The 20,885-nt window shown below is 39.7% G+C and overlaps 2 protein-coding genes across 9 annotated transcripts in view; one reads left to right on the top strand and one right to left on the bottom strand.

Moving 5' to 3' along the window:
• PSPC1 (paraspeckle component 1) overlaps positions 1–10,101 on the top strand; it is a 57,284-nt gene extending 47,183 nt beyond the window's left edge. The window contains exons 7-9 of one of the 2 annotated variants that reach the window (XR_010742922.1): positions 6,484–6,587; positions 9,328–9,439; positions 9,687–10,101. The gene's annotated coding sequence lies outside the window, so the exon portion shown is untranslated. Of the gene's footprint in view, positions 1–6,483; positions 6,588–9,327; positions 9,440–9,682 lie in introns of both variants that reach the window. The other variant, XR_010742921.1, reaches the window with a different exon arrangement.
• MPHOSPH8 (M-phase phosphoprotein 8) overlaps positions 7,319–20,885 on the bottom strand; it is a 28,861-nt gene continuing 15,294 nt past the window's right edge. The window contains exons 10-15 of one of the 7 annotated variants that reach the window (XR_010742917.1): positions 18,141–18,295; positions 16,729–16,856; positions 16,045–16,128; positions 14,876–15,141; positions 8,117–9,466; positions 7,319–7,778 (exon numbers count right to left, since the gene is read on the bottom strand). Coding sequence is in view for 1 of the 7 variants with exons in the window: in XM_066313037.1 (XP_066169134.1) it covers positions 15,094–15,141; positions 16,045–16,128; positions 16,729–16,856; positions 18,141–18,295 (415 nt within the window). In the remaining 6 variants the exon portion in view is untranslated. Of the gene's footprint in view, positions 9,467–10,531; positions 10,713–12,793; positions 15,142–16,044; positions 16,129–16,728; positions 16,857–18,140; positions 18,296–20,885 lie in introns of those variants that run through there. The other 6 variants (XR_010742916.1, XR_010742918.1, XR_010742919.1 and 3 more) reach the window with 6 other exon arrangements.

Genomic DNA, 20,885 nt, shown 5'->3' with positions numbered 1-20,885 from the left:
TTCCAGGTAGTAGTGACTTCTGCTAAAATAAGGAATGCTGTACATAGAATTTACAGCATTCTATGGTAGTATAAAGCTGAAATAAATCCAGATAGTTCAGCATCAGCAATGTGTCCAGTTGTGCAAGGAAAGGACGAAATCCAAGTTTGAGTCCCAGCTTGTCAGGCAGTATAAGAGTAGCAATGGAGAAATGGTTCAACATTGCTTTGTGGGTTTTTTCAGATACAGGTAAGTCTGTGTCAGTATACCAACATGGGATAGAACATTTGCAGGATACCCTACAGTTTTTTAATGCTGTTTGTTCTCTTTGTCTTGAAATACAGATTCTATTTCCCGTGTATTTCAAATCTAATGTAAGATTTTCTGTTTTCTACCAAATACGGTTTTATTATGGTGGAAGCCAGAAGCTGGTATTCTGTATTTATTATAAAGTAATCTGAGATGGAAGTTGTCACCCAGTAGAGTTAGTACTGGAAGGAAATTACGTAATTGCACAAAGAATCACAAATCTTTTGACAGGACCAGAGGTAACAGATACACACAAAAACACAGGGAATTACTTCTGAGCGTCAGGGAACATTTTTAATGTGAGGGGTGACCAAGCACTGGCAGAGGCTGCCCAGAGAGGTTGTGGAGTCTCCATTCATCCATGCCACAAGCCATCTGGATGTGGTCCTGTGGGCACTGGCTCTAGGTGGCCCTGACTGAGCTGAGGAGTTGTTCCAGATGATCTCTAGAGATCACTTCTGACACTAACATGTCCATAATTCTGTCATCTAAGCAAAGCTTTGAATTTGTTAAACGTCATATGAATGAATTAACAATTAAACCCTATTACATGCTTAGGTATTTGAATCCTTCCTTACTAGGTTCCATTTCAATGCAAATGTATGTACTGGGTAGTATTGTTAAATTTTACATTTTCAAATGAAGCATGTCAAAGATGAAAGCTCTTGGAGTGAATGAGTTGTTGTTTAATAAAGACTGTGTGACCACGTCTTGCCCTGCCCTTCCCCCAGCACAGTCTTATGGCTTCAGAGATTTTAGCCCCACAAAGATAATCAGTTCTGCTGTCTTTATTTTGGAAGAGGAGGTTAGAACACTGGCCTAACTTGGCACCTGCTGCAAAAATTACAGGTAAGGAACCTTACAGGAGGGAATGGGGAGCACTGTGAAGTTCTGTAAAGGCAAATTGCAAACACTTCAGAAGCTGTGTATTAGTGAGTTTCACAGTTCCTTTAGAATACTATGTTTTGAAAAATTAGAGAAAATTGTACTATACACACTGTAGTTTTGTGTGAAACTAGAATCACCCAGAGGTTTTGGAAGATTCAAAATCTCCTCAAACTAGTGAGGTCATTGCTACTATATGTAAGAATTTTTCTATAATACAAAGCTTAAGCTGGTTTTCTGTAGTCTTAAAAGCAAGATATGAGAACACTGTCTTTTAGGCTTTGCATATACACATTTATGCTACTTTAAAACAATTTTAAATTATTTTGAAATAAAAAATGAGTCTTAATAGAAGTATGCCTATTCAAATATTGCTAAAATCTTAGTGGTTCTCTTAAATCCTAGCATAAGAGTAAATTTGTTTGCATTTTGTGTAGCACAATGATATCCTGATTTCTCTTAAAGTAGTAGAGCTGTACTGATCCTAATTAACTCTGTGCTAGCTGTGCTGGTTTAATGATGTCTTGTTTACAGCAGAGTTTTCTGAATCTATTTCTGTAAATAGGTGAACTCAGAGTTTCCAGAACCTGGCAGAACTATAGTGAAATTTTAACTGTAGCTTTCAGTGCCAAGTGCAGCATTTTCAGATGCTTTTCATCTTTCAGGTTTCTTAAGTTTTCTTTGTGAAGTCCCTTCTGTACATCATTTCTAGGTGAAAGAGATGAGGGTTAAAGGTTATTCCCTTGTTCCTTCAGCAGTTTGGTACTTTTTAGCTGTTCATGATAAAGTATCACAAAATGCTCGGAACTTCACGTCCATGTAATGTGTCATGGGAGTTGTGAATGGAGAAAATTACACCTTTACTTGGACATTTATCCAAGTTGCTCATCATGAACAGTCATTGAAAGTAAAAATCTGAACACTGAAAGATATTTCTGCTGCTTCAATGACAACATTTGTAAAATAGGTAATTATGAAAATCACTGATGAGCCAGCTCTTCTTCTAGTGCTGCAGGTTCAACTTGAAATGGGAGTGTCATATAGGGGAGGGGGCTGTATTAAAAAATACAGATTTTAGTTGCTGTTTCATATAGGATTATCTTAATGACTTGGACTACTGCCTCACAGTGCACAAAATTTTGCAAAAAATATAATGTGTGTATGTGTATATATATATAAACCCGTTTTTATAGTATTGTCTTGTATCTAGGAATGTAATGAGTTGCAAATGAACAATTTTTATCAATTTTACAAAGTGCTTACAAATTTTATTATCTTTAAGTTCAGACCTTGCTGAAGCTGTACGGATGAAAACTTCTGTGTCTTCTGTTTAAATACTTTCAGGCATGCTCATCATTCCCTAAACACTGAAGAAATCATCTAATTTCTATATGGTGAAGATTTGCAATCCAAGCAAAACAGAAACAAATGTCCCTTGGTCACAGATTGTCACTGGCATGGGTTCATTGCCTGGCTACTAGTAACTGCCACCATTTGTTTGTTTTTGAAATCTGATCCCAGAAGAGGAATATTATTGCATTCACATTCCTCATTCTGTGTAACATGCTAACTTCAGGTACCTCACACCTTGTAACTTGAAAGTTGTGAAATGGGGTGTAAAATATTTGTAATAATCTTGCAAAGGAAATTGAATGCCTTGTTGGCTTAGCTGAAGTAGTATTTACCCTTTTGCTTCTAGGAACTTAATTCTCCTTTTGAGCCCTAATTTCGTAATATTTTTTTCCATTAAATACTTGCTTGCTTCTACTTCTCTGCAAGTATATGTGTTTTTTAAGAGAATTTGACAAACACAAGATTGAGAAAAAATGTGTTGCAGTTTGTCTCCTGTAATCCCTAGCAGATCTGCAGTGATGCCAGGTAACGATTTAGTCTCTGATGGTTTTATTGTCCTCAGCAGGGACTACTTACAATTAAGATGAGCAGGTTTTGCCAGACTAAAGTTAAAACTGAGAGGAATGGGGAGGATAAGATTGCTTGACCATTTAAGAATGTCTAGCACTATATCTTCTGTTAGTATGTCAGCAGCCAACATTGTTATCTGTTACCTTTTGATAGGTAAGCCTGAACAAATGCAAACATGACCACAGCTCTGCGGATCATCTTGGGTTCCCTTTGGAAACCCCAAATAAGTGGCCACAAGGGATTGTGTGTTTTCCTGAGAACAGCTCGGCATTGGAGTTCTTCTTTCTGTGTGCTGGATAGTGGTTCTGCTACTCTCAAAATCATACCTGTGCCTGCTGGTGCAAAATGCTAAATGGTCACTTCAGTGGAAGTCAAAATTTACCTGTGCTGCTGTTGTGTGTTGCTAGGTAATTTTTCAGTAGACGTAAAATAAAGGGGGAAACTTAGGGGGGAAGCTCTTTGTTACAGTAGCCACGAATAATCTTATTGATTAAAAAAATGAAAACCAAAAAACCCACAACCAAACCATAAGTCCTGTTGTCAGTCAAGCTGGTGAAGCTGCCACGCATCTGTGTGCAAGGTAAATGTGTGAAATGTCCTTCAGTGTTGTAGTGTCACAGCTGTTCCTCTCTGAATTAGCGCTGGCAGCCTGGAGCTTGTCCCACACAGCTGGTCTCTGCTGGAGATACCCTGCTACGCTGAGTATGCCTTACTTGAGATAGGTGCACTTAGGAGGTGGTTTCCAATTTGCCTTCATAATGACACAATATATGCACAGTATCACTCAGTTCCTGTGTTATTCCTCTCTTCTCTCCAGGCATGTTTATCATGCTGTTAGCCTTTTAGACTATTTCAGATTCATCTTGCTTGGCACTATACCCACTTCGAGTTTTAATTTAAACAAGAGCTTTATCATATGAATGAAAATTCAGTCTCTTACTTCAAAAGCAACTTGTTGTGTTCCAGTTCACTCTTAGAAACCACTTTTTTATTAGTGGCTGCTTGGACACATTCAGGTCTAACAAAGTCATTACTGCTGATCATAAACAGTGGAGTTTACATATGAGCTTACATTACAGGGTGGAGAGGTTGGAATGATCTTAGAGAGAATCATGAATAAATAGCGCAGAGGGCACATTCCTAGTAAAAACCATACACTTTAATACTTCCAGCAGTCTTACTGGTGGTTTTAGAGCCTGTCATCAAAAATACATCATATTTATTTGGCTACAACTTTGTCACTAATAACTACTGGTTGCCAAGAATATGGCTCACTGCTTTCTCTTCAGTAAACCTGTGTGGCTAAGAAAGAGAAAGTAATATACACTGCCAGTTACAGAAACTGGAGAGACTGGGTTAGGCCTTGATGCTTTAGCTTTCTTGATAAGGGGGGAAAAAGGGAGAAACTAATAATTGCTTTTTTTATATTAAAATACAGATTGAAAGATGTGCAGTTTGTAATTTTAGCCTTCCTGTTCAGATTGGTACATACTTATCAATAGCTACATTAATTTCACCATGTCGAGATGTCTCAGGACAGTAACGCTTGTCCATGTGACAGTTCCAGCCAGCTCCCTATGTCCATCACTACAGCTATTACTGCATTTGACTTGCTAAATGATTGTAGTATCAACACTTGAAGAGTTACAGCTCTAGCTAAAAGGGTTAGTGGGCTATGTACTGTCATTTGTGCTTTAGGAAGAAAGTATCTATCTTGTTGTGTATCTGGGTAGATAGAATAGATAACCGAACTTTTGAAATCTGATAGATAGCAAGCTTCACCATGGGATTGGGGGGGGGGGGGGGGGGGGGGGGGGGGGGGGGAAGGGAGATAAAAAGGAACCAGATGAAAGAATTGATTTAATAGGACTCAGACATTAAATCATGCCAACTTTAAAACAGTGTTTATTCTGAGCTGCGAGTCTCAGCCTGTTTTCAGCTGTGCCTGATAAGGTAAATGTTACCTTTATTGTAAATGTTTGTGGTTGTGTCTTGCAATTTACACATATGTAACTTCTTGAGTTGCTTTTTGGGACTGTTCCTAAAATGAAGCTAGCCTGAAAGGTGCAACCTGTGTGTGGCTTTCCAAAGGAATTCCTTCTGTAATAAAGCAGGGTGTGCTAAGTTTTATGATCATCAAACATGACCTCAAGATGTTGGAAAATTGTTCTAACAAGTCTTTACCTGAGAGTATGGGGAGTTTTTTACCCGCTTGTGCTGTTGTAATCAGGATCTTTCCAGGCAGTCTTCTCTGTAGACATTTCATTAGGGCTCTCAGGCTCTGCAATGTGTTTCTGTGCCTGAGTAGGGGATTATGCTAAGCCTATCAAACATTGCAGTGTTCACATCTTACTATAATCTGGAGGCATTTATGGAGGCGATTTTAATTCTGGGAGGAGAGAACATGTCTACAGATGAGCTGTTTTGAAGTCTGAATGGCTGGGGCATGGAGCTGCTGAATTTTAAACACTTTGGATAGTTTTGTGTGTCTGCTCTATGAGAGGACACACACTGCAAGATGGATACCCTTATTAACACTTCTATTTAGGCATTTTAATAGAATTATAATAATTTAATTATTAATAAGTAAATGTAGTAGTAATAATATTGACTAGCTCTTCTTCCAACTGCACTTACTACAAATACAAGCAGATCTATTGCAGAAGTTGTAAAATTATGGAGGTCCTAAACTTTTGCAACAATTTCTAATGCTTGTAGTATTAAACTGTATTTTAATGATACTTGTATGCAGTTCTGTTGTGAGATGTTATTATAAAGTGGGACATTTTACTCCAGCTCAGCTTAGTTGTATTATTTTGATAGACAACTTTGCCCCTCGTTAATAGTGTCTGTGCAACAATATGCTGCAGACAGAGGAGACTGCAGTGAGAGCTGTTGGTTCTCAAGTGTCACTAATGACTCAGTGTTGTGTGCAGGGATCCTGATCACTTTAGTGGCACTAATATTAGAAGGATGAAATGTAGCTTTTGCCATGTGCCTTGGCAGGCATAGAAGACAACATGTAGAATGTCTTCTGTCACATGAAGTATGTAAGTTTTAGAAAACCTCCAAAGAGAAATGACTTGGGGCTCTTTGGAGCAGAACTTCAGTTAATCTACTCCAAGCAGAAATATGAAAATCTAGGAACTTGTAAATGTTCTTGGAACAGCTGTTGTTTAACTGCTGAGGTAGTAAAATCTAAATCAAATCTGTGGAGAAACAACTAAGTGGTAAGAATGAGTAGAGAATAAATGGATTTTTTTCCTGGTAATGGGAAGTTTTTTCATGGTTTATTACTCCATATGTAATGGGTTTTTGAAAAGAGAAGCTACTGTGTTTTCCCTTTTGCTTGAAATGTCAGTTATTTACTGTCTCTTTATTTTTTAGGTTACTATTAAAATCTTAAAATGCAGATGAAGACTGGCTTGTGCAGAATCCTTCTGCTATCTTATGCAGACAAAAGGGAATCCTAAACCAGATTTTAGTACAAGGTACGTATTAAGGTATATGGCTTTATCCAGCAGTTACTGAAAAAGGTACCCCACTTTTTGATGTAGTTGTGCTTCTACACTTCAAGTAATACTTGATTTGAGATAATATAAGTCCTGGCATAATTCCTGCCATGTAGTATGTTTTTGAAGGACTTCAAGCATATGTACACAGCCTCTAGCAGTCAGCTCAAGCTCTGGCCAGCCATCCAAACTCCACAGTGCCACATTAATATGATGCCACGTCTGACCTCCTGGATGTTACTTATACATTGCACTCAGATGCCTGTTTGTTTGTACAACCAACACAGTAGTTACTGATTCTAAACAGTAACTGTTAATTAATCAGAGGGCTCTGGTCCGGAAGGTGGTGTCCATGTGCTCTGGGAAGCCTGGGCACAGTTTGGTTTCTGTGCACATAGGTGTGTAGTGCCATCTGCCCTGACTGTGGGCAGCATCTCAGTGGGGCTGACGGATAACAAGGTTTTAAAGGGAGTTCTATGCAGCTAAGTTCAATAGTTCTGGTAGTTTCAAAATTCCAAAATACCAGTTATTTTTATACAGTAAAAGTAAATTTAAACACTGGTGGGATTTGACAAAGATGTGCAAATTCTACTGGTAAGCAAGAGAAACTTGTGTTAATTCTCCTGTGTATTTCTGGCTTAGCAAAAGGACTACAGCTGTCTCTGTAGTTGCGTTAACAGTAAATTAACAGTAAATAAGAGACCTGGATATATAAAGGACCAGAACAATTTATCTGTATTGTAATCGCATGGGAAAGGGTGTCCCTGTCCGTGGCAGGGGTTCAGACCAGATGATCATCTCTCTCCATATGCTGGCAACTTTCTCTGTAAAGCAGGATGCCACTGGCTGCCTTTGTGGCCAGGTTGCACTCTTTGCTCAGGGTGGTTCTTGGACTTGGTGTTCACCAGGGCCACCATGTCCTTATATGCAAAGGTAAGCTGGCCTCCAGCCTGGCCTGGTGTCTGGGATTATTCCTCCCCCAGTGCAGGATCTGGCATTTCCTTCTGGAATTTCATGACATCCCATAAGCCCATTTCTCCAGCTTGTTGAGGGCTCACTGGATGGTGGCAAGACACTATGGCCTAGAAGCCACTCCTCTCAGCTTTGTGTTACCTGCAGACTTGATGATGACAACACATTTGTCCCATCAACCAGGGCAGAAATGAAGATCTGGAAAAAGACTGGCCTCAGTACAGGGATACTCTTGCTATTCACTCACATCCAAGAGAACTTCATGCCTTTGACAACTTTCTAGGCCCATCTGTTCAGCCAGTTTTTAGTCCACCTCATGGTCCACTTACTGAGCCTGTCAGTACTATGACAGGATCAAAATGACAACTGGAGATACTATGGCAATGTCAAAAGATTTCCTAAGCCAAGACAGACCGTATCCACTGCTCTCCCCATGTCCACTGAACTGGTCACCTACCAGAGAGGCTCTCCAGTTGGGATCCTTAAGAATTTGCAAATGGCCTCTTTTTAAATCCATGCTGACTACTGCCACTTACCTTCTTGCCCATCTTGGTCTGGAAATGGTTTTCTGGAGTAGTTGGGTCATAACCTTTCCAGGGCCTGTAGTTCCCTCAGACCTTTCCTGCCCTTCTTGAAGTGATTGTTGCTTTCCCCTGGTCCTTGCACACCTCTCCCAGTTTCCACACTCTGTCAGCAAAGGAGAGTGGCCTTGCAACACCAGCAGCCAGCTCCTTCAGCAGACATGGGAGCATCCCATCAGGCTCAGCAGTGTGACTTGTCCAGTTTGTGTTCTCTAGCCTGGACCCTTGTCATGTTTTCGGTACTGGGAGGGGCACTGAGGAGGTGGGAAAGGTGTTGCACACCTTGTTTTCTGGTTTTGCTTTCACCCATTACTTAGGAGTCCCATTATTTTCTAGTTGTAGTCACAGTATAAAAATTATCACACAGTAATTTGTAATATAAACCAGACTAGGGAAATAAGCAAGCTACAAGCATTTACTCACAAAATCTAAAAAAAGACAAACAGCTAAAGCTCTTTGTTAGAATAGTAGTAGTAAAACAGAAAATGCCTAATTTTTTCAGAGTTTGATTCAGTTGGAATTTTTTTTTTTTTATCCAGAGGACATTTTGTCTTTACCATGTAGCAATTGAAATTCAGTCTTGCTTGTCACTACATATGAGAGTTCTGCTGTGCATGAGAGCCATTTGGGAAACTCAGTATTTGGCAGGTTTCCCAGGCATCTCAGAATTTTTCTGTCAGCTTACAGTTTCCTTCCTGTGAGGAGGAAAAAAAGGAAGGTCAAGGTTCCTTGGAGATACAAGTGTTTCTTTTACTGGCTAAATAACAACTCTTTGTCTCAATGAAGTGATAAAAACCTTTCTTCCTTTTCCACCATTTGGCCTCAGACTGCAGTGTGAACCTGGCTAACAAAGTGTAATAGCTTAATGAAATGGTGTTAAGTGTTGTGCCGGGTGCTTGCTCCTGGGCTTCCTGAACAGAGGGAGCGCCAGGTAACCTTGGGGAGAGGAGGGCTGTCTGAAAAATCGCTGGCATTTTTCAGCTCTTTATCCAGCTGTATTTGCTGATGTGTTGCTCTGTTATTTGCCATTTGAATCTTCTTAAGTGCTCTACTTTGATGACAAAAGCACACTTTCAAAGGAAGTTAGCATTCAAGTGTCTCTCGTAACTCCTCAGCCTGAATCATACTTACTTCTTAGAAATGTTCCTCTCCATTGAATGCATTAGGTTTCAGCGAAAGCTGCTGGTGGCTGCCCAGCCTCAGAACTGAAGACAGCTGTTACATTGTGATGATGTGCAAAATGCTGCTCTGCATCTTGGAGTTACAAGGACAATCCAGGTGAGAATATGTCGCCTGTTAGAACTCCTGTAATGGTACATTTTCTACTCAGTTTTTAGTTTATTCGTACTATTTTTGTGCTTAATGTGTGCATTTTTTTTTCTTTTTATCTCTCTGTGCTCTTGGGCACACAAATAATGCTGTTATCTAAAAAAATAGTAACTAATTCTGTCACACCTGGCTGAAGGTAGGAGAAGGACAAACTGGTCATTCTCAGTTAAGCTGGTTTCCCTCTGCTTGCAGAAAGGCCAGACCTGTGAAACCTGAGTGAAAAAGGCTGTTTGAAATGATACTAAAGGACCCAGCTTGGAGGTGGTGTGTCCCCCATCAATACCTCAGCTTGAAAAAGACATGAGAAGAATGTGAATACATCTGCTTCTGAGCTCCAAGATCTCTTCCTACATGAGGAGACAAGTTACAGCTTTGTGATGTTACTGTCTTCAGCCTCTGGCACAGAAGGTGGTGCCAGTCCAGTATTTCAGAGTAAAGCTGATGTTGGCCTACTCTGATGTGTAACTGAGGTACTGATGCCCTTTTCATCTAGACTCCACTCAAAGCAGATTTTCTTTCTAGAAACATCAGTGTTAAGGGAAACTGGTGTCAGTAAAAGGATTAAAGTTTGTACATTCTACAAGAATAATAAAAGTAAATGATATATTAAATGACTGCTCTTTGGTTTAAATGATTGCTGTTGGACTTTAAAAAGTATGAAAATATTTTCAAGCCCTACAATATATGAAAAAACACAGGAAAGTGGATTTAAGGAAAAGCAGTAATGAGGATTGTGTTTATGCTGCACAAGTTTAGAAGAACACAAAAGTATTAATTACCTAGGGAAAATGGTATGAGCCAGTGACAGCTGAAAAGAACTGGAAGGAAATGTTAATCATAGGGGAGATTACAGCTGCAGTAAGCTGTCTGTACTGTTGAGTAGGAAGTTATGCTACAAAAGCCTGCTGTCTTAATATAGCCCAATAAAAAGATGAAAAACCATGGATGAAGAATGAAAAATTAGTTTTATGTGATTTGAACATTGGCCTGTAACATATCACCAGCGTTTTTAAAAAACTGTATAGCTATTGTAGAACTGTATCAAATTAAATGACTAACAGCATGTTTATTTTCTATTTCCTGAAATCAGCAAGGACATGAATTGAAGGCTTGACAGGAATGTCAACGAGTTAAGTCTGGCAGTAGGAACTGAACAAAGTTGATGCAGTTGTAGATCCTGAGACTGCTGGCAAAGCAGCTTTGCAGAGGCTGGTCTGGGGTCCTGAGGGACAAGTGAAGATGAAGGTGTCCACCCACATCCTGGGCTCCATTAGAAGATCATGGCTTATCCAGAAGAGCAATCTCTCTGTTCAGCACTTTAGAGACTGCAGCTGAAACATTACCCAGTTCTGGGCTCTTGAAGACAAGAAGATGTGGGATCAAGTCCCATGGAAACCATTGGGGTAAATCAGAAGGCTGGAGCCCAGGAGCCATAGGGCCAGGCAGCAGGGTTTTTGCAGCTGGAGAACAGATGGGAGTGGTTAAGTGCTCCTGTTAATCTGGCTGTGTAAGAGAAGTGAATAGAGAAGGTGGAGCCAGGCTCATGGTAGTGGTGTTAAGGTGGCAGTCCTGTATCATGGTTTCAGTGCATGGAAGTGTTGCACCATACCACTAAGAAAAACAGTGCAAGGCAGTACTTTGTGGCTGTACTTACCTGGACTCCCTGCACTGTGGAACCATTGGGGGCTTCCCAGTAATCATCTGGATTCAGGAAGGGTGGATGCAGGAGCCCTGGTCTGGGGTTTCACTTGTGGTTTTAGCGATCTTAAACCCTGCTGTTCACAGAAAGAACTATTCTCTGACACAGTGGAGCTGACAGATCTAGAAAGGTGAGGAACTTCCAAAGCCTTTAAATCTCCTGTGCAAGCTTTTCCATACAGGTTGTCTCACCCAACTTTGTAAAGCCTTTTTGAGAAGAACTCTGTCAGCACAGCCTTTACGGGTGGGAGGGGCCCAAACAGCACCTTCCCCTCTCCCCAACTGGAGGGTTGTGTTCAATCCAAGACCTGCAGCTGTTGTAGCAGGCCTAACAGGGTTTTCTAACAAAATTCATCTCAAAGAGATGAATTGAGATGACAGATTGAGATGTCACCACATGGGTAATCCTGTCTCTGAAGCCCTGATGGCCCATGCCCACACAGCTGTAATGAATCCAGTTTTGGAGCAGGCGCTCATTCTCCCTGGGTATGTGAAAACGTCTTCAGTTCCCATACACAGGGTTTGGGTTGTCTCAGCAGCAGAGCTGTGCCTTCCCTTAAGAGCAACAGGCACAGCAAGGAGGGAGACAATGGGAAGGTCTGACCCCTCTACTATAACTGCACCAGTGCCACCAGTAACTGATCAGAGGAGTTCCTTAAACTTCAGATCATGCAGGAAGTATTACAGTCTTGGAAAAAGATTAATTTGTAGCTACCATGCATGAGAGGTGAGACTTGGCTGTAGAAAAACAGGTGACTTGAAATCAAAAAGAACCATCTGCTGCATGGTCCCTCCATGCTGGCTGATATACTTGAGGTATCTGAAATTTCGGGAGACCCTTTAAAGCTTAATTTTTCCTGCTGCCTCACTTCTGCTCAAATTTGTAGTGTGTGGTGTCTGTCTTTTTCAGGTAGTTTTTTCCAAACTTGTCTTTGCCTCTCACTCACACATTTCAAGACACATTCAGAAGGCAAGAAGTATTTTCTTGTTTACATGGGACACAGAAAACCACGAATTTTGAAGTGTCAGGATTCAGTGATGGGCTTGCAGTGCATGCCCATGCTGACATAGCTTAGAAACACATGGCCTTTAGAGTTGTCTTGCCTTCTTCAAAGACATTCTGGGCTCCAGCAAAACTGAACACACTGTCACAGGAATGCATCCTGCAAGGCCATCACTGCTCTCATGATGCTGGGCAGCCACCACTTGGACAAACTAACCCAAGGAAAGACATTACATTGGCTGTTTTCCAGCACCATATGGTACCAGTCCTGGCTGGCTAAGATGGCAGTGCAGTGCAGTGCTGTGCTGTGCTGCCTCTTCCCCATATTTGGAACAGGTTTCTTAAATTTAGACTGATCATAACCCATCTTGTTTTTGCAAATGGGTGCAGAAAGCACAGAAGACCTGTAACATGGTCAGCTGCATCACCCACCAACCTTCAGCACCTGTGAAAGAAGCCAGGCACAACAGTACTGTTGCTGGAGCGGTGAAGGTAAGGACCCTGAGCCTTCAGAATCATTTGCTACCACTGCAGTTCATGGGAGCTGCAGCTGCAGCCCTTGCTGGTGGCACCAAGAAGAAACTGAGCAAGTACTTCACAGGTATTTCTCAACAGTGCCTAAAGAATTGTTTTTTATTGTAGCTACTTTCTCTTCATCCTTTTTCCACCAAAACCTTTTTCAGTAATTGGATAAAAACATTACAATAAAAACGGACATAAACCCAGCTTCAAACAGCTTTTCGTACACTTCTTATGCATCTTCAATAGGGATTCTGACTCCACACTGCCACTTCAAAGAGAAAGATGGCTGCAAAATATCCATCCCTAATAAAAGCATCATGAAACCCAGATTTCATTCCAATGTTCTGTAGAACTCCTCCCTCTCTCCCAAGTGCCTCAAGATAAAAAAAAATAATAATAAAAAAATCCCCCAAATCAACAGCCAAGCAACAAAGTAGTTGCTTTATCAACTCTTGGAGCATTACTGGACATTTTTAGGTTAGACTCTACAACAGTTTCTAAATAGCATCTCTATCATTTGGACATTTGTTCAAAACACCTTTTATCCCCACCTGGAGCAGCTCCAGCGTTCCCCACTGGCAGGTGCTGTACAGAGCTTGTCCCACACACACTGTGCTGCCACATCCTGCACCGGAGTAACTGTGAGGGGCAGGCATGGAGATGAAACCTGGCACTCCAGCAAAAGGAAACACCAGTAGCCCCTTTCCTTATGCATCATCCAGGGTCATGCACACTGACAAAATTTCAGCCACACAAAGGCCCAAGTGCTGGCAGTGACATACCTGATTCTCAGCCAGTGCTTTGCATGCATCTCAGGAGTTCACACTTAGCAAAGTGAGGTATCTAACGTATTTCAGAGAGGTGGAGGTATCAAAAGTCTGTTCAAAACCCACATTTGTTAAGATTTCATCAATACTGTACAAAAACATAAGCAACTATTCTAAATCAAAACAGAAATGAGTATTTGTATGTCATGCTGCTGTTCTAGTTTTATATAGCTTAATGTGATGTTCCACAAAATTGGTGTCCTTTGTTACTCATTTGGCATCTCTTAAATGTGAAAGATTTAAGCTTCAAGAACCAAAAATTAAAAACCCATTAACTGAATCTTATATTAAAAAAAATAAATCACAGCTCTTAAAAGGATACTTCATACAGCTGCACCAATTTGATGGTGAGCAGTCAAGATCATCATGAATTTATGCAGAATAGTTTTGCTAATAAAATAGGCACATAGTGGCATGTAAACTACACATGACAACTAGAACAGCAAAGGCACGATCTGGTTTGGTTTTTCCTATTTTTCAAGATGTTGGTTGATTTACAGAGAAAAATATTCTATACTCCATGCAGAAGTATTACATTTATATTTTACAGCACAGGACCACTACAAAACTGCTGTCATTTGATAAAATGGGTCATTTAAATAAAATAATAATATTAAAATAAAAAGATAGCAGCTTTTTGCACTGAGGAACTGAATTTCTGAAGTAAAGGACAACATGTGTTCTGTCATCTGTCAGGCTGAGGACATCTGAAATTCTCTATTGTAGCTTCTTGCCTACAAAAAGCACTGCCTGGACACTGAAGGTAGCTACAAGTTTTCTGGTTTGCTATTTTCAGCTTGTGTTTGTTATTCCAGATGTCACCTAAGACCTCAAAAGTTAAGATGTCTGTAAAACTACCAGTTGCTTCTCTAATACCAAAGTAGGCTTAACAGTGATTTAACTGGGAACCTGACTCTGACCCTTCTGTGAACTGAGCCTGTTCACAGGTCTGTGCTCACACCTGCAGACTGAACTCTGTTTAAAGGGAACCACTCAAAGCATAACTGGTGTCTAGTTGAGAGACAGGAACAGGAGTTTTAAACCAGAAAACAGCCCTCAGCAACTTAAAAGTTAAAACCTAATGCATTGAAATTGAAAGTGTAATTTCTACCCATTCCAATAATATGCCAGTTCTGCATTTCACAGAGAAACGTTAGAGTAAGTAGAAAACTTCAGTTTACAAATGAAGAAGATCTTTAAAAAAGACATTTTATCTAATTACCTTAAATAGTTCTTATGTGCACCATTCCACATTGTGGAAAAGCTGAAATATGTAGTCTGGACTCCACAAGTTAAAGAAAAAGAGAATTTGTATGTATTGGCACAAATACTTACATCTACATCTGTACAAAGTAAAAAAAGCTGACAACCCTGTCCCACCAGTGCAGCGTTTTCAACTGCTCTCCAGCACACACTTCCTGTGACTGTAACAAGCGGCAGCAAGCTGGGAACTGAGTCTTCAGAGCATGGTGCCAAAAAGTTCCAAACTGCTTTGTCAGTCTCTGAAGAGAGGAATGGGAAGTATATCCAAAAAAGTGTCAGTCCACTCATGCTCAGAGGTCACTGCACTTCACTCTGTAAGCTCTTATGAGCAGCTTTACCTGTAAAAGCAAACACAATTTTCCATATCAGTGCTGGCCACAGGTGATTACTGTGTTAAATGCTCTTAATGCAGGAGTGGCACAAGAAAAGGCACACAATTGCTACTGACTTAAAAAAAGGAAAAAAGAGGAATGACAAAGTCCTTAATAAAATCAGTTTGTAGTAGCCCTGAAAGATAGCTGTCTTGTTAGAGGGCTCCATTAGAGTACTGCAGCATCAGGTGGTGTTTGAACAAGTTAGCCCCAAATCAAACCAAACATACATTTCCATCTGAATATGCATTTCTCCACTTTAAAAAAAAAAAAAATTAAAGTTCAATAAAATATTTAAGAGTGTATCTTCAGTGCAACTTTTAAATCTAAAGATCTGGAAGATTTACTGGTGTATCTTTCTAAGACAAAATAAATGCTATCAGAACAGGATTCATCTTGCAACATACAGTGGGGAATATTTCCCAAACCACCTGTAAAATGCAACAGACTATTTAAAAGCAGAGTGCATGCCCCAGTAAATATTTCCAACACACAAGCAAAAATGTCTGTGTGCAAAAAAAAAAAAAAAAAAGGTGGCCACTCCATGTCTCTTTCAGTCATCAAATTAACAATACAGACGGAGATGTTTAGCTGGAACATTAGTTTATCCTAGCGAATGAATTATTTTGGCTGCAACATAAAAACATTTATTATAACAGAACTAACCCCTGGCAACGTTCCCAAGTTCTGGCAAAGTCACAGGGTGTAACTGTAACTGATGGAAACTGGGATGAGAAGACAGAGGGAAGTCCTTAGTTTTACATTTGAAACATGCAGCTAGAAGCTGTACCAATGTAAAACATTCAGACAGCGGAAGAGTTACTGTACAACAAATGAACACATACATTTAGTTTTGAGAACATTTTGTACCTTGGCAGTAGGAGCTTCTGTCAACCGTATGAAAAGCTTGTTAAGGCCTGCAATAGGGCTGAAGGAATAAATAAAGTGACTATCCTACAAGAAAAAAAAATGGACAAAGTTAATGGAAGGTTATGGCTGAAAGAGCTATGTAAGAAGACTAACAGAACACAACATTTTCACTATGCCTTTTTTTGAAAGAACAAAATGTATGAACCACCAAAAAAATAAGAGAACTTTAAAACTCTGCAGAGTGATGCATTTAATAGATTAAAAAAGAAACCCCAGAAATTAATTATTAGAACTTTTTAAGAACTTACTTGGCGCAAAAATGTGAGAGGCTTGGTCAATTAGAGAAGCAGCCTTAGTCCCAGAATCACAGAAGGCTGGAGAAAACTTCTCCATGGCATCTAATCCAACCCCCTGCTCAAGCAGGGCCACATAGAATAAGGTTGTCCAGCACTATGTCCCTACCACTTAAGTCATAAATTTTTATGGAATCTAACACAAGCAACTTTACAGTTCTCTCTATATCCAAAGAAAATTTGGTTTCATTTTAGGGAAACCTCATCATGATAAAAAGTATGCTTCATCACAATACTGTAAATTCAAATTACACCAATGAGATCTCCCAGGCTGCTCTACAAAGACTTTATGAAGTAGTTTTACAGTCAATCAGTTATAGGAAAGATTTACCAAAAATACAGGGAGCTGGAATTTGTCGTTTAAAACCACAGCTTGTACACTGCATGATCCACAGAGCCGAGCAATAACGTCTTTACCAATGAAATTTGCGTGGAAAATAAAGAGAAGAATTCCAGATCCTGAAAGGGAAGGCAATTCAGTTACATGAATTTGAAATGAGATCCATTATCTAGAACTGCATACACTGGACCTTTGAAGACACATGCAAATACAGATAAATGAAATCCATTATATGGTGTGTATATATATATTAACAAACCAACATGCAAAAATCACATTTCCCAAGCCAGTGGATCCAGAAAGCAACTGCCTTGGTCACCAAGTTACAAACTTTTCACAGCAAAAGTAATTTATGTGGCTATTAGAAAGGAATGCAAAATGGAAACAGCAATCCTCAGCACAGTTCACTTCTGTGGTTTCAGGTTTACCCACAGAGAGTTATGGAATTTAGTGTGGTTTGGGTCTAGTCAAGAGGAGGGACAACTGAGCCCAGTCAATCATAGATCTTTATGAACTGCACTAAAATTCAATAAACAGCAACTTGAACTACCCATAAATACTTCATTTTAATACATAAACTTACATAAAGTTTCTTAATTCTGTAAGATAGGATCTATAATCAAGAACTGGAAGACTTATCCAACTACTCTAAACAACCAGAAAACTGAGCAGACATACCCACTTTCAATCTCAGTTTCAGTGTATTCTAATAGTCACACTGATTTATCACCTTAAGAAAATCAGTATCAGTAGATATTTCCCTGATATACTCATAAAAAATGACTTAGCTAAGCCAAGCAGCAGAGAATAGTATCTGAATTTTTGAAAGAATAAAGAAACATTTCCAAATATCTTGGGAATTTGATTCCCAGCTTTTTCAAAGGGTTTGTGGGCAAAACAAAGTTGACTGCAGCTTCTTCCTCTTCCTAGGATTTCTAGATTGCATTTGTCTCAGGGTACTGCTGGGACTATATTCCAAGCCTTCAGCACATGACCTACTGTCCGTGAACAAAAGGATCCACTACAAGATCTTCTCTAGTAATCTAGTAAGCCTAGATTTTCCTGAATCATTAATTCTAAGGTAAAGATAAACCACTCCTTTCCTATAATGCCTGTCACTGAGCTAATGTAACCCATGAACAAAAAGAACTTGACGCTCTGTCCATAGCAATTAAAAAGTCTTAAAAAGTCTTAAACCTGCCTCCCCACAAACCATATCCATAATACATCAATATATAATTGCTCCCAATGTCCCATAATAAGAGCATTCTTAAAGTGATGTACTGCAAAGTCACACAAAAATGATTTTGATAGGACATAATTTAAGACATGCTTTAAACATATTGTTTTACCTTTTTTTTAAACAAACAAAACCCTCACTACAACAACAAACCCCTCCCTACCTGCTGGCACATTTTGTGGAGGTTTATAGTTAAAATCCAAAGAAAAGTCTGGCCCTTCGCAGAGACGATGACACGCAAGTGGGAACACAGGCTCCAGCAGAGCAAGGCGAGTTTCAAAATAAACCTTGATGGTATCTTCTGCTACTTTTGAGAGCCTGAAAGACCAAACAAGTAAGGCCTGTGCTACACACAGTGAATTATTTTACCAAACATAGGCTTGGTGAGACCTGACACACACACTAAAAAAGGATTCCAGGTCAACTTTTTATATTCCTGATTTTCAGGAGTGAATTTCTTCCTCACTAGCATTTAAGCATAGAGGAACTACAGGTCCCAACACTTCGTTAATAAAATATTTATCAGTGATATGTGAAATTCACCTACCGGGTCCAAAAAAACAAAACGTTAATACAAATGCACTACAAATGTAGATTAAAAGAAAGAATCTAACTAGTCACATATTTTAAAGGCCTTATGTACAGAAAGATATCCCAGAAACATCAATATATACGTGGTGGCTAAACAGACATGCCCAGTTTCCCAGCCTGACTGAATTATCAATCTGCCTGCAAGTAAAAATGAAAAAGTACATCCCTGTATACTTTTACTGGCAATACTATGGGAAAAAGGCAGTTCCTAGTTAAACTCTGTGAATAAAACAGTGAAAAATAGCCATTCTACCACTAAAATAGGCAAAGTGGGAGTTTTGTTTGTTTGTTGGGTGGGTTAGGGAGGCAGGGGGAGTGGCAGCCCAGCCTTCAAAGAGAGACCACATTACCCACCGGTGTCTGGCACCTTTGCAGGCAGATTACTCAGTAATCCTCTTCAGAAAGCTGTTTTGTCAGAATCGGGATTTAAATGTTTTAGCAGAGGTCCTGCTTCTGGCAGCTCTGTAGCTTTTTCAGTTATTATTCAGAGCACACTTCCCCACCCTGCTAACTGAAACTATCATCTGCAAAATCTAAAACTTCAGTGTTTCACTGGAAAAAAATCACAAGAATGCCTAAGCAAGCCCCAAAGTTCATGTAGCCTACTTTCTAAATGCTTGGCAAAACCATATTAAATATGAGAAATTAACAGTCGTCCTTTTTTAGTACACTGTCCTATTTTCTTGCAATCTGATTAAGAGCCATCCAAAACTATAAACTGCAGCCAAATCACATCTCCTTAGATCTACTTAATCCCTTCTAAAATCCCATGTATTTGTGACCAGAGCATTCTGCAACAATGAGATCCATGAGGCAGTTTTGCTGTGCGAAAATATTCTTCCACTTCAAACCTATCACTAGATCATTAAGTACGGCAGCCTCCAGAACCTGTCTCATGGCTTTCTTGTTGTTTCCTGATTTTACATATTGATCTTTTAATCATTTTATTTTCAGCTTCACTACTACTATACTGTCATCCTTTCTGACTGACAAAAAGCACTGAACTGGTATTTTCAGGTAGTGAGTCTAAAAGCTTCTTGAATTAGCAAGATCTGTGTTACTCCCTGTATAGATCACACCAGTGCAGTGATATCCCCAGACATCACTTTGCAATTATCAATACTTAATTTCAACTGCCACTTCACTGGCAAAATTACATGGTCAAGATCTTCCAAAACTCATTATTTAGATTAGCCAAAACTGAAGGTGACAGATGTCAAATAGGAAACAAACTGGCAAGGCATCAAACAGTGAATGAGTGACAAAGTCTCACTACACTGAACAGAAGATACTAGATCACTTATCTATCTGCATGCTTGCTGTTGCCTTCAAAACCTTAACAAGTCATGATTTGCTTCCCTAGGCAAGAATCAGCATACTCCATTCACCCACTTCATCTGCCCCTGCTCACTTTAACAGGTTTCCAATTGCTGAAAAATAATTATTAGCTTTTAAGCTTTTAGCACTTTTATTTTCCTTTTAGCATTCTAGAAGAGAAAAACAAAAACATTCCTTGTAGCATTCATTGGCTCAGGACAGAAGTTTGATACGGTGATGTACAATATCTCAGACAAACTTTACAGGACACTAACAAGACTGGCATCACAATACTTTCCTCCTGGTATGAAACTGGATCCTAACATGTTACTTCAGCAAAAATCAGTAGCACAAAATCTAGCGGGAAACCAGTCACTGCTGGTGCACCCCTGAAATCAGTCCTGGGTCAGGTCCTGTTTAACATCTTCATTAATGACCCAGAGGACGGTGAGGATGGTGCAGCAAACCCTCAGCACTTTGGCAAGGGAGACAAAACTGGAAGGAGTGGCTGATAGCCTCTGGTGTATTTCTGTCATCCACAAGAGATCTCAACAGGGTTGAAAAGTGGCCTGACAGAAACCTCACAACGTCCCAATATCTTTAGAAAGTTTCCAAGGACCTGACAACCTCTCTGGGCAGCCTGTGCCCATATACATTAACGACAGTATTCTTCCAAACGGATATTTGAAGAGTTTGCTCCTTCTCTTTATGTTCGTCTCAGTTTAACTCAGTATATTTTTACAGGACCATATGACATGAACACTTCACATGTCACATATGCTGCACTGCTTTTCAGTCATTCTGCAGCATGATGTTGATGATGATGATTTCCATCATCTACTGGCATGAAAGCTTTATTCCTGGCACTTTCAGCTTGTACGTGACGGTTAAAGGTCCAACAACACCACAGCTGCCTGCAGAGACTTCTCTTGGTGTTTATGCTTGGTGTTCTTTTGTTTGATTTTTCCTATGCTTTTTAGCAAGGTATTTAATTTTGCAT

Source organism: Sylvia atricapilla, chromosome 2, assembly GCF_009819655.1.
Source record: "Sylvia atricapilla isolate bSylAtr1 chromosome 2, bSylAtr1.pri, whole genome shotgun sequence".
In the NCBI taxonomy this organism is placed as follows: domain Eukaryota; kingdom Metazoa; phylum Chordata; class Aves; order Passeriformes; family Sylviidae; genus Sylvia; species Sylvia atricapilla.
This window is presented reverse-complemented; position numbering and strand designations above follow the sequence as displayed.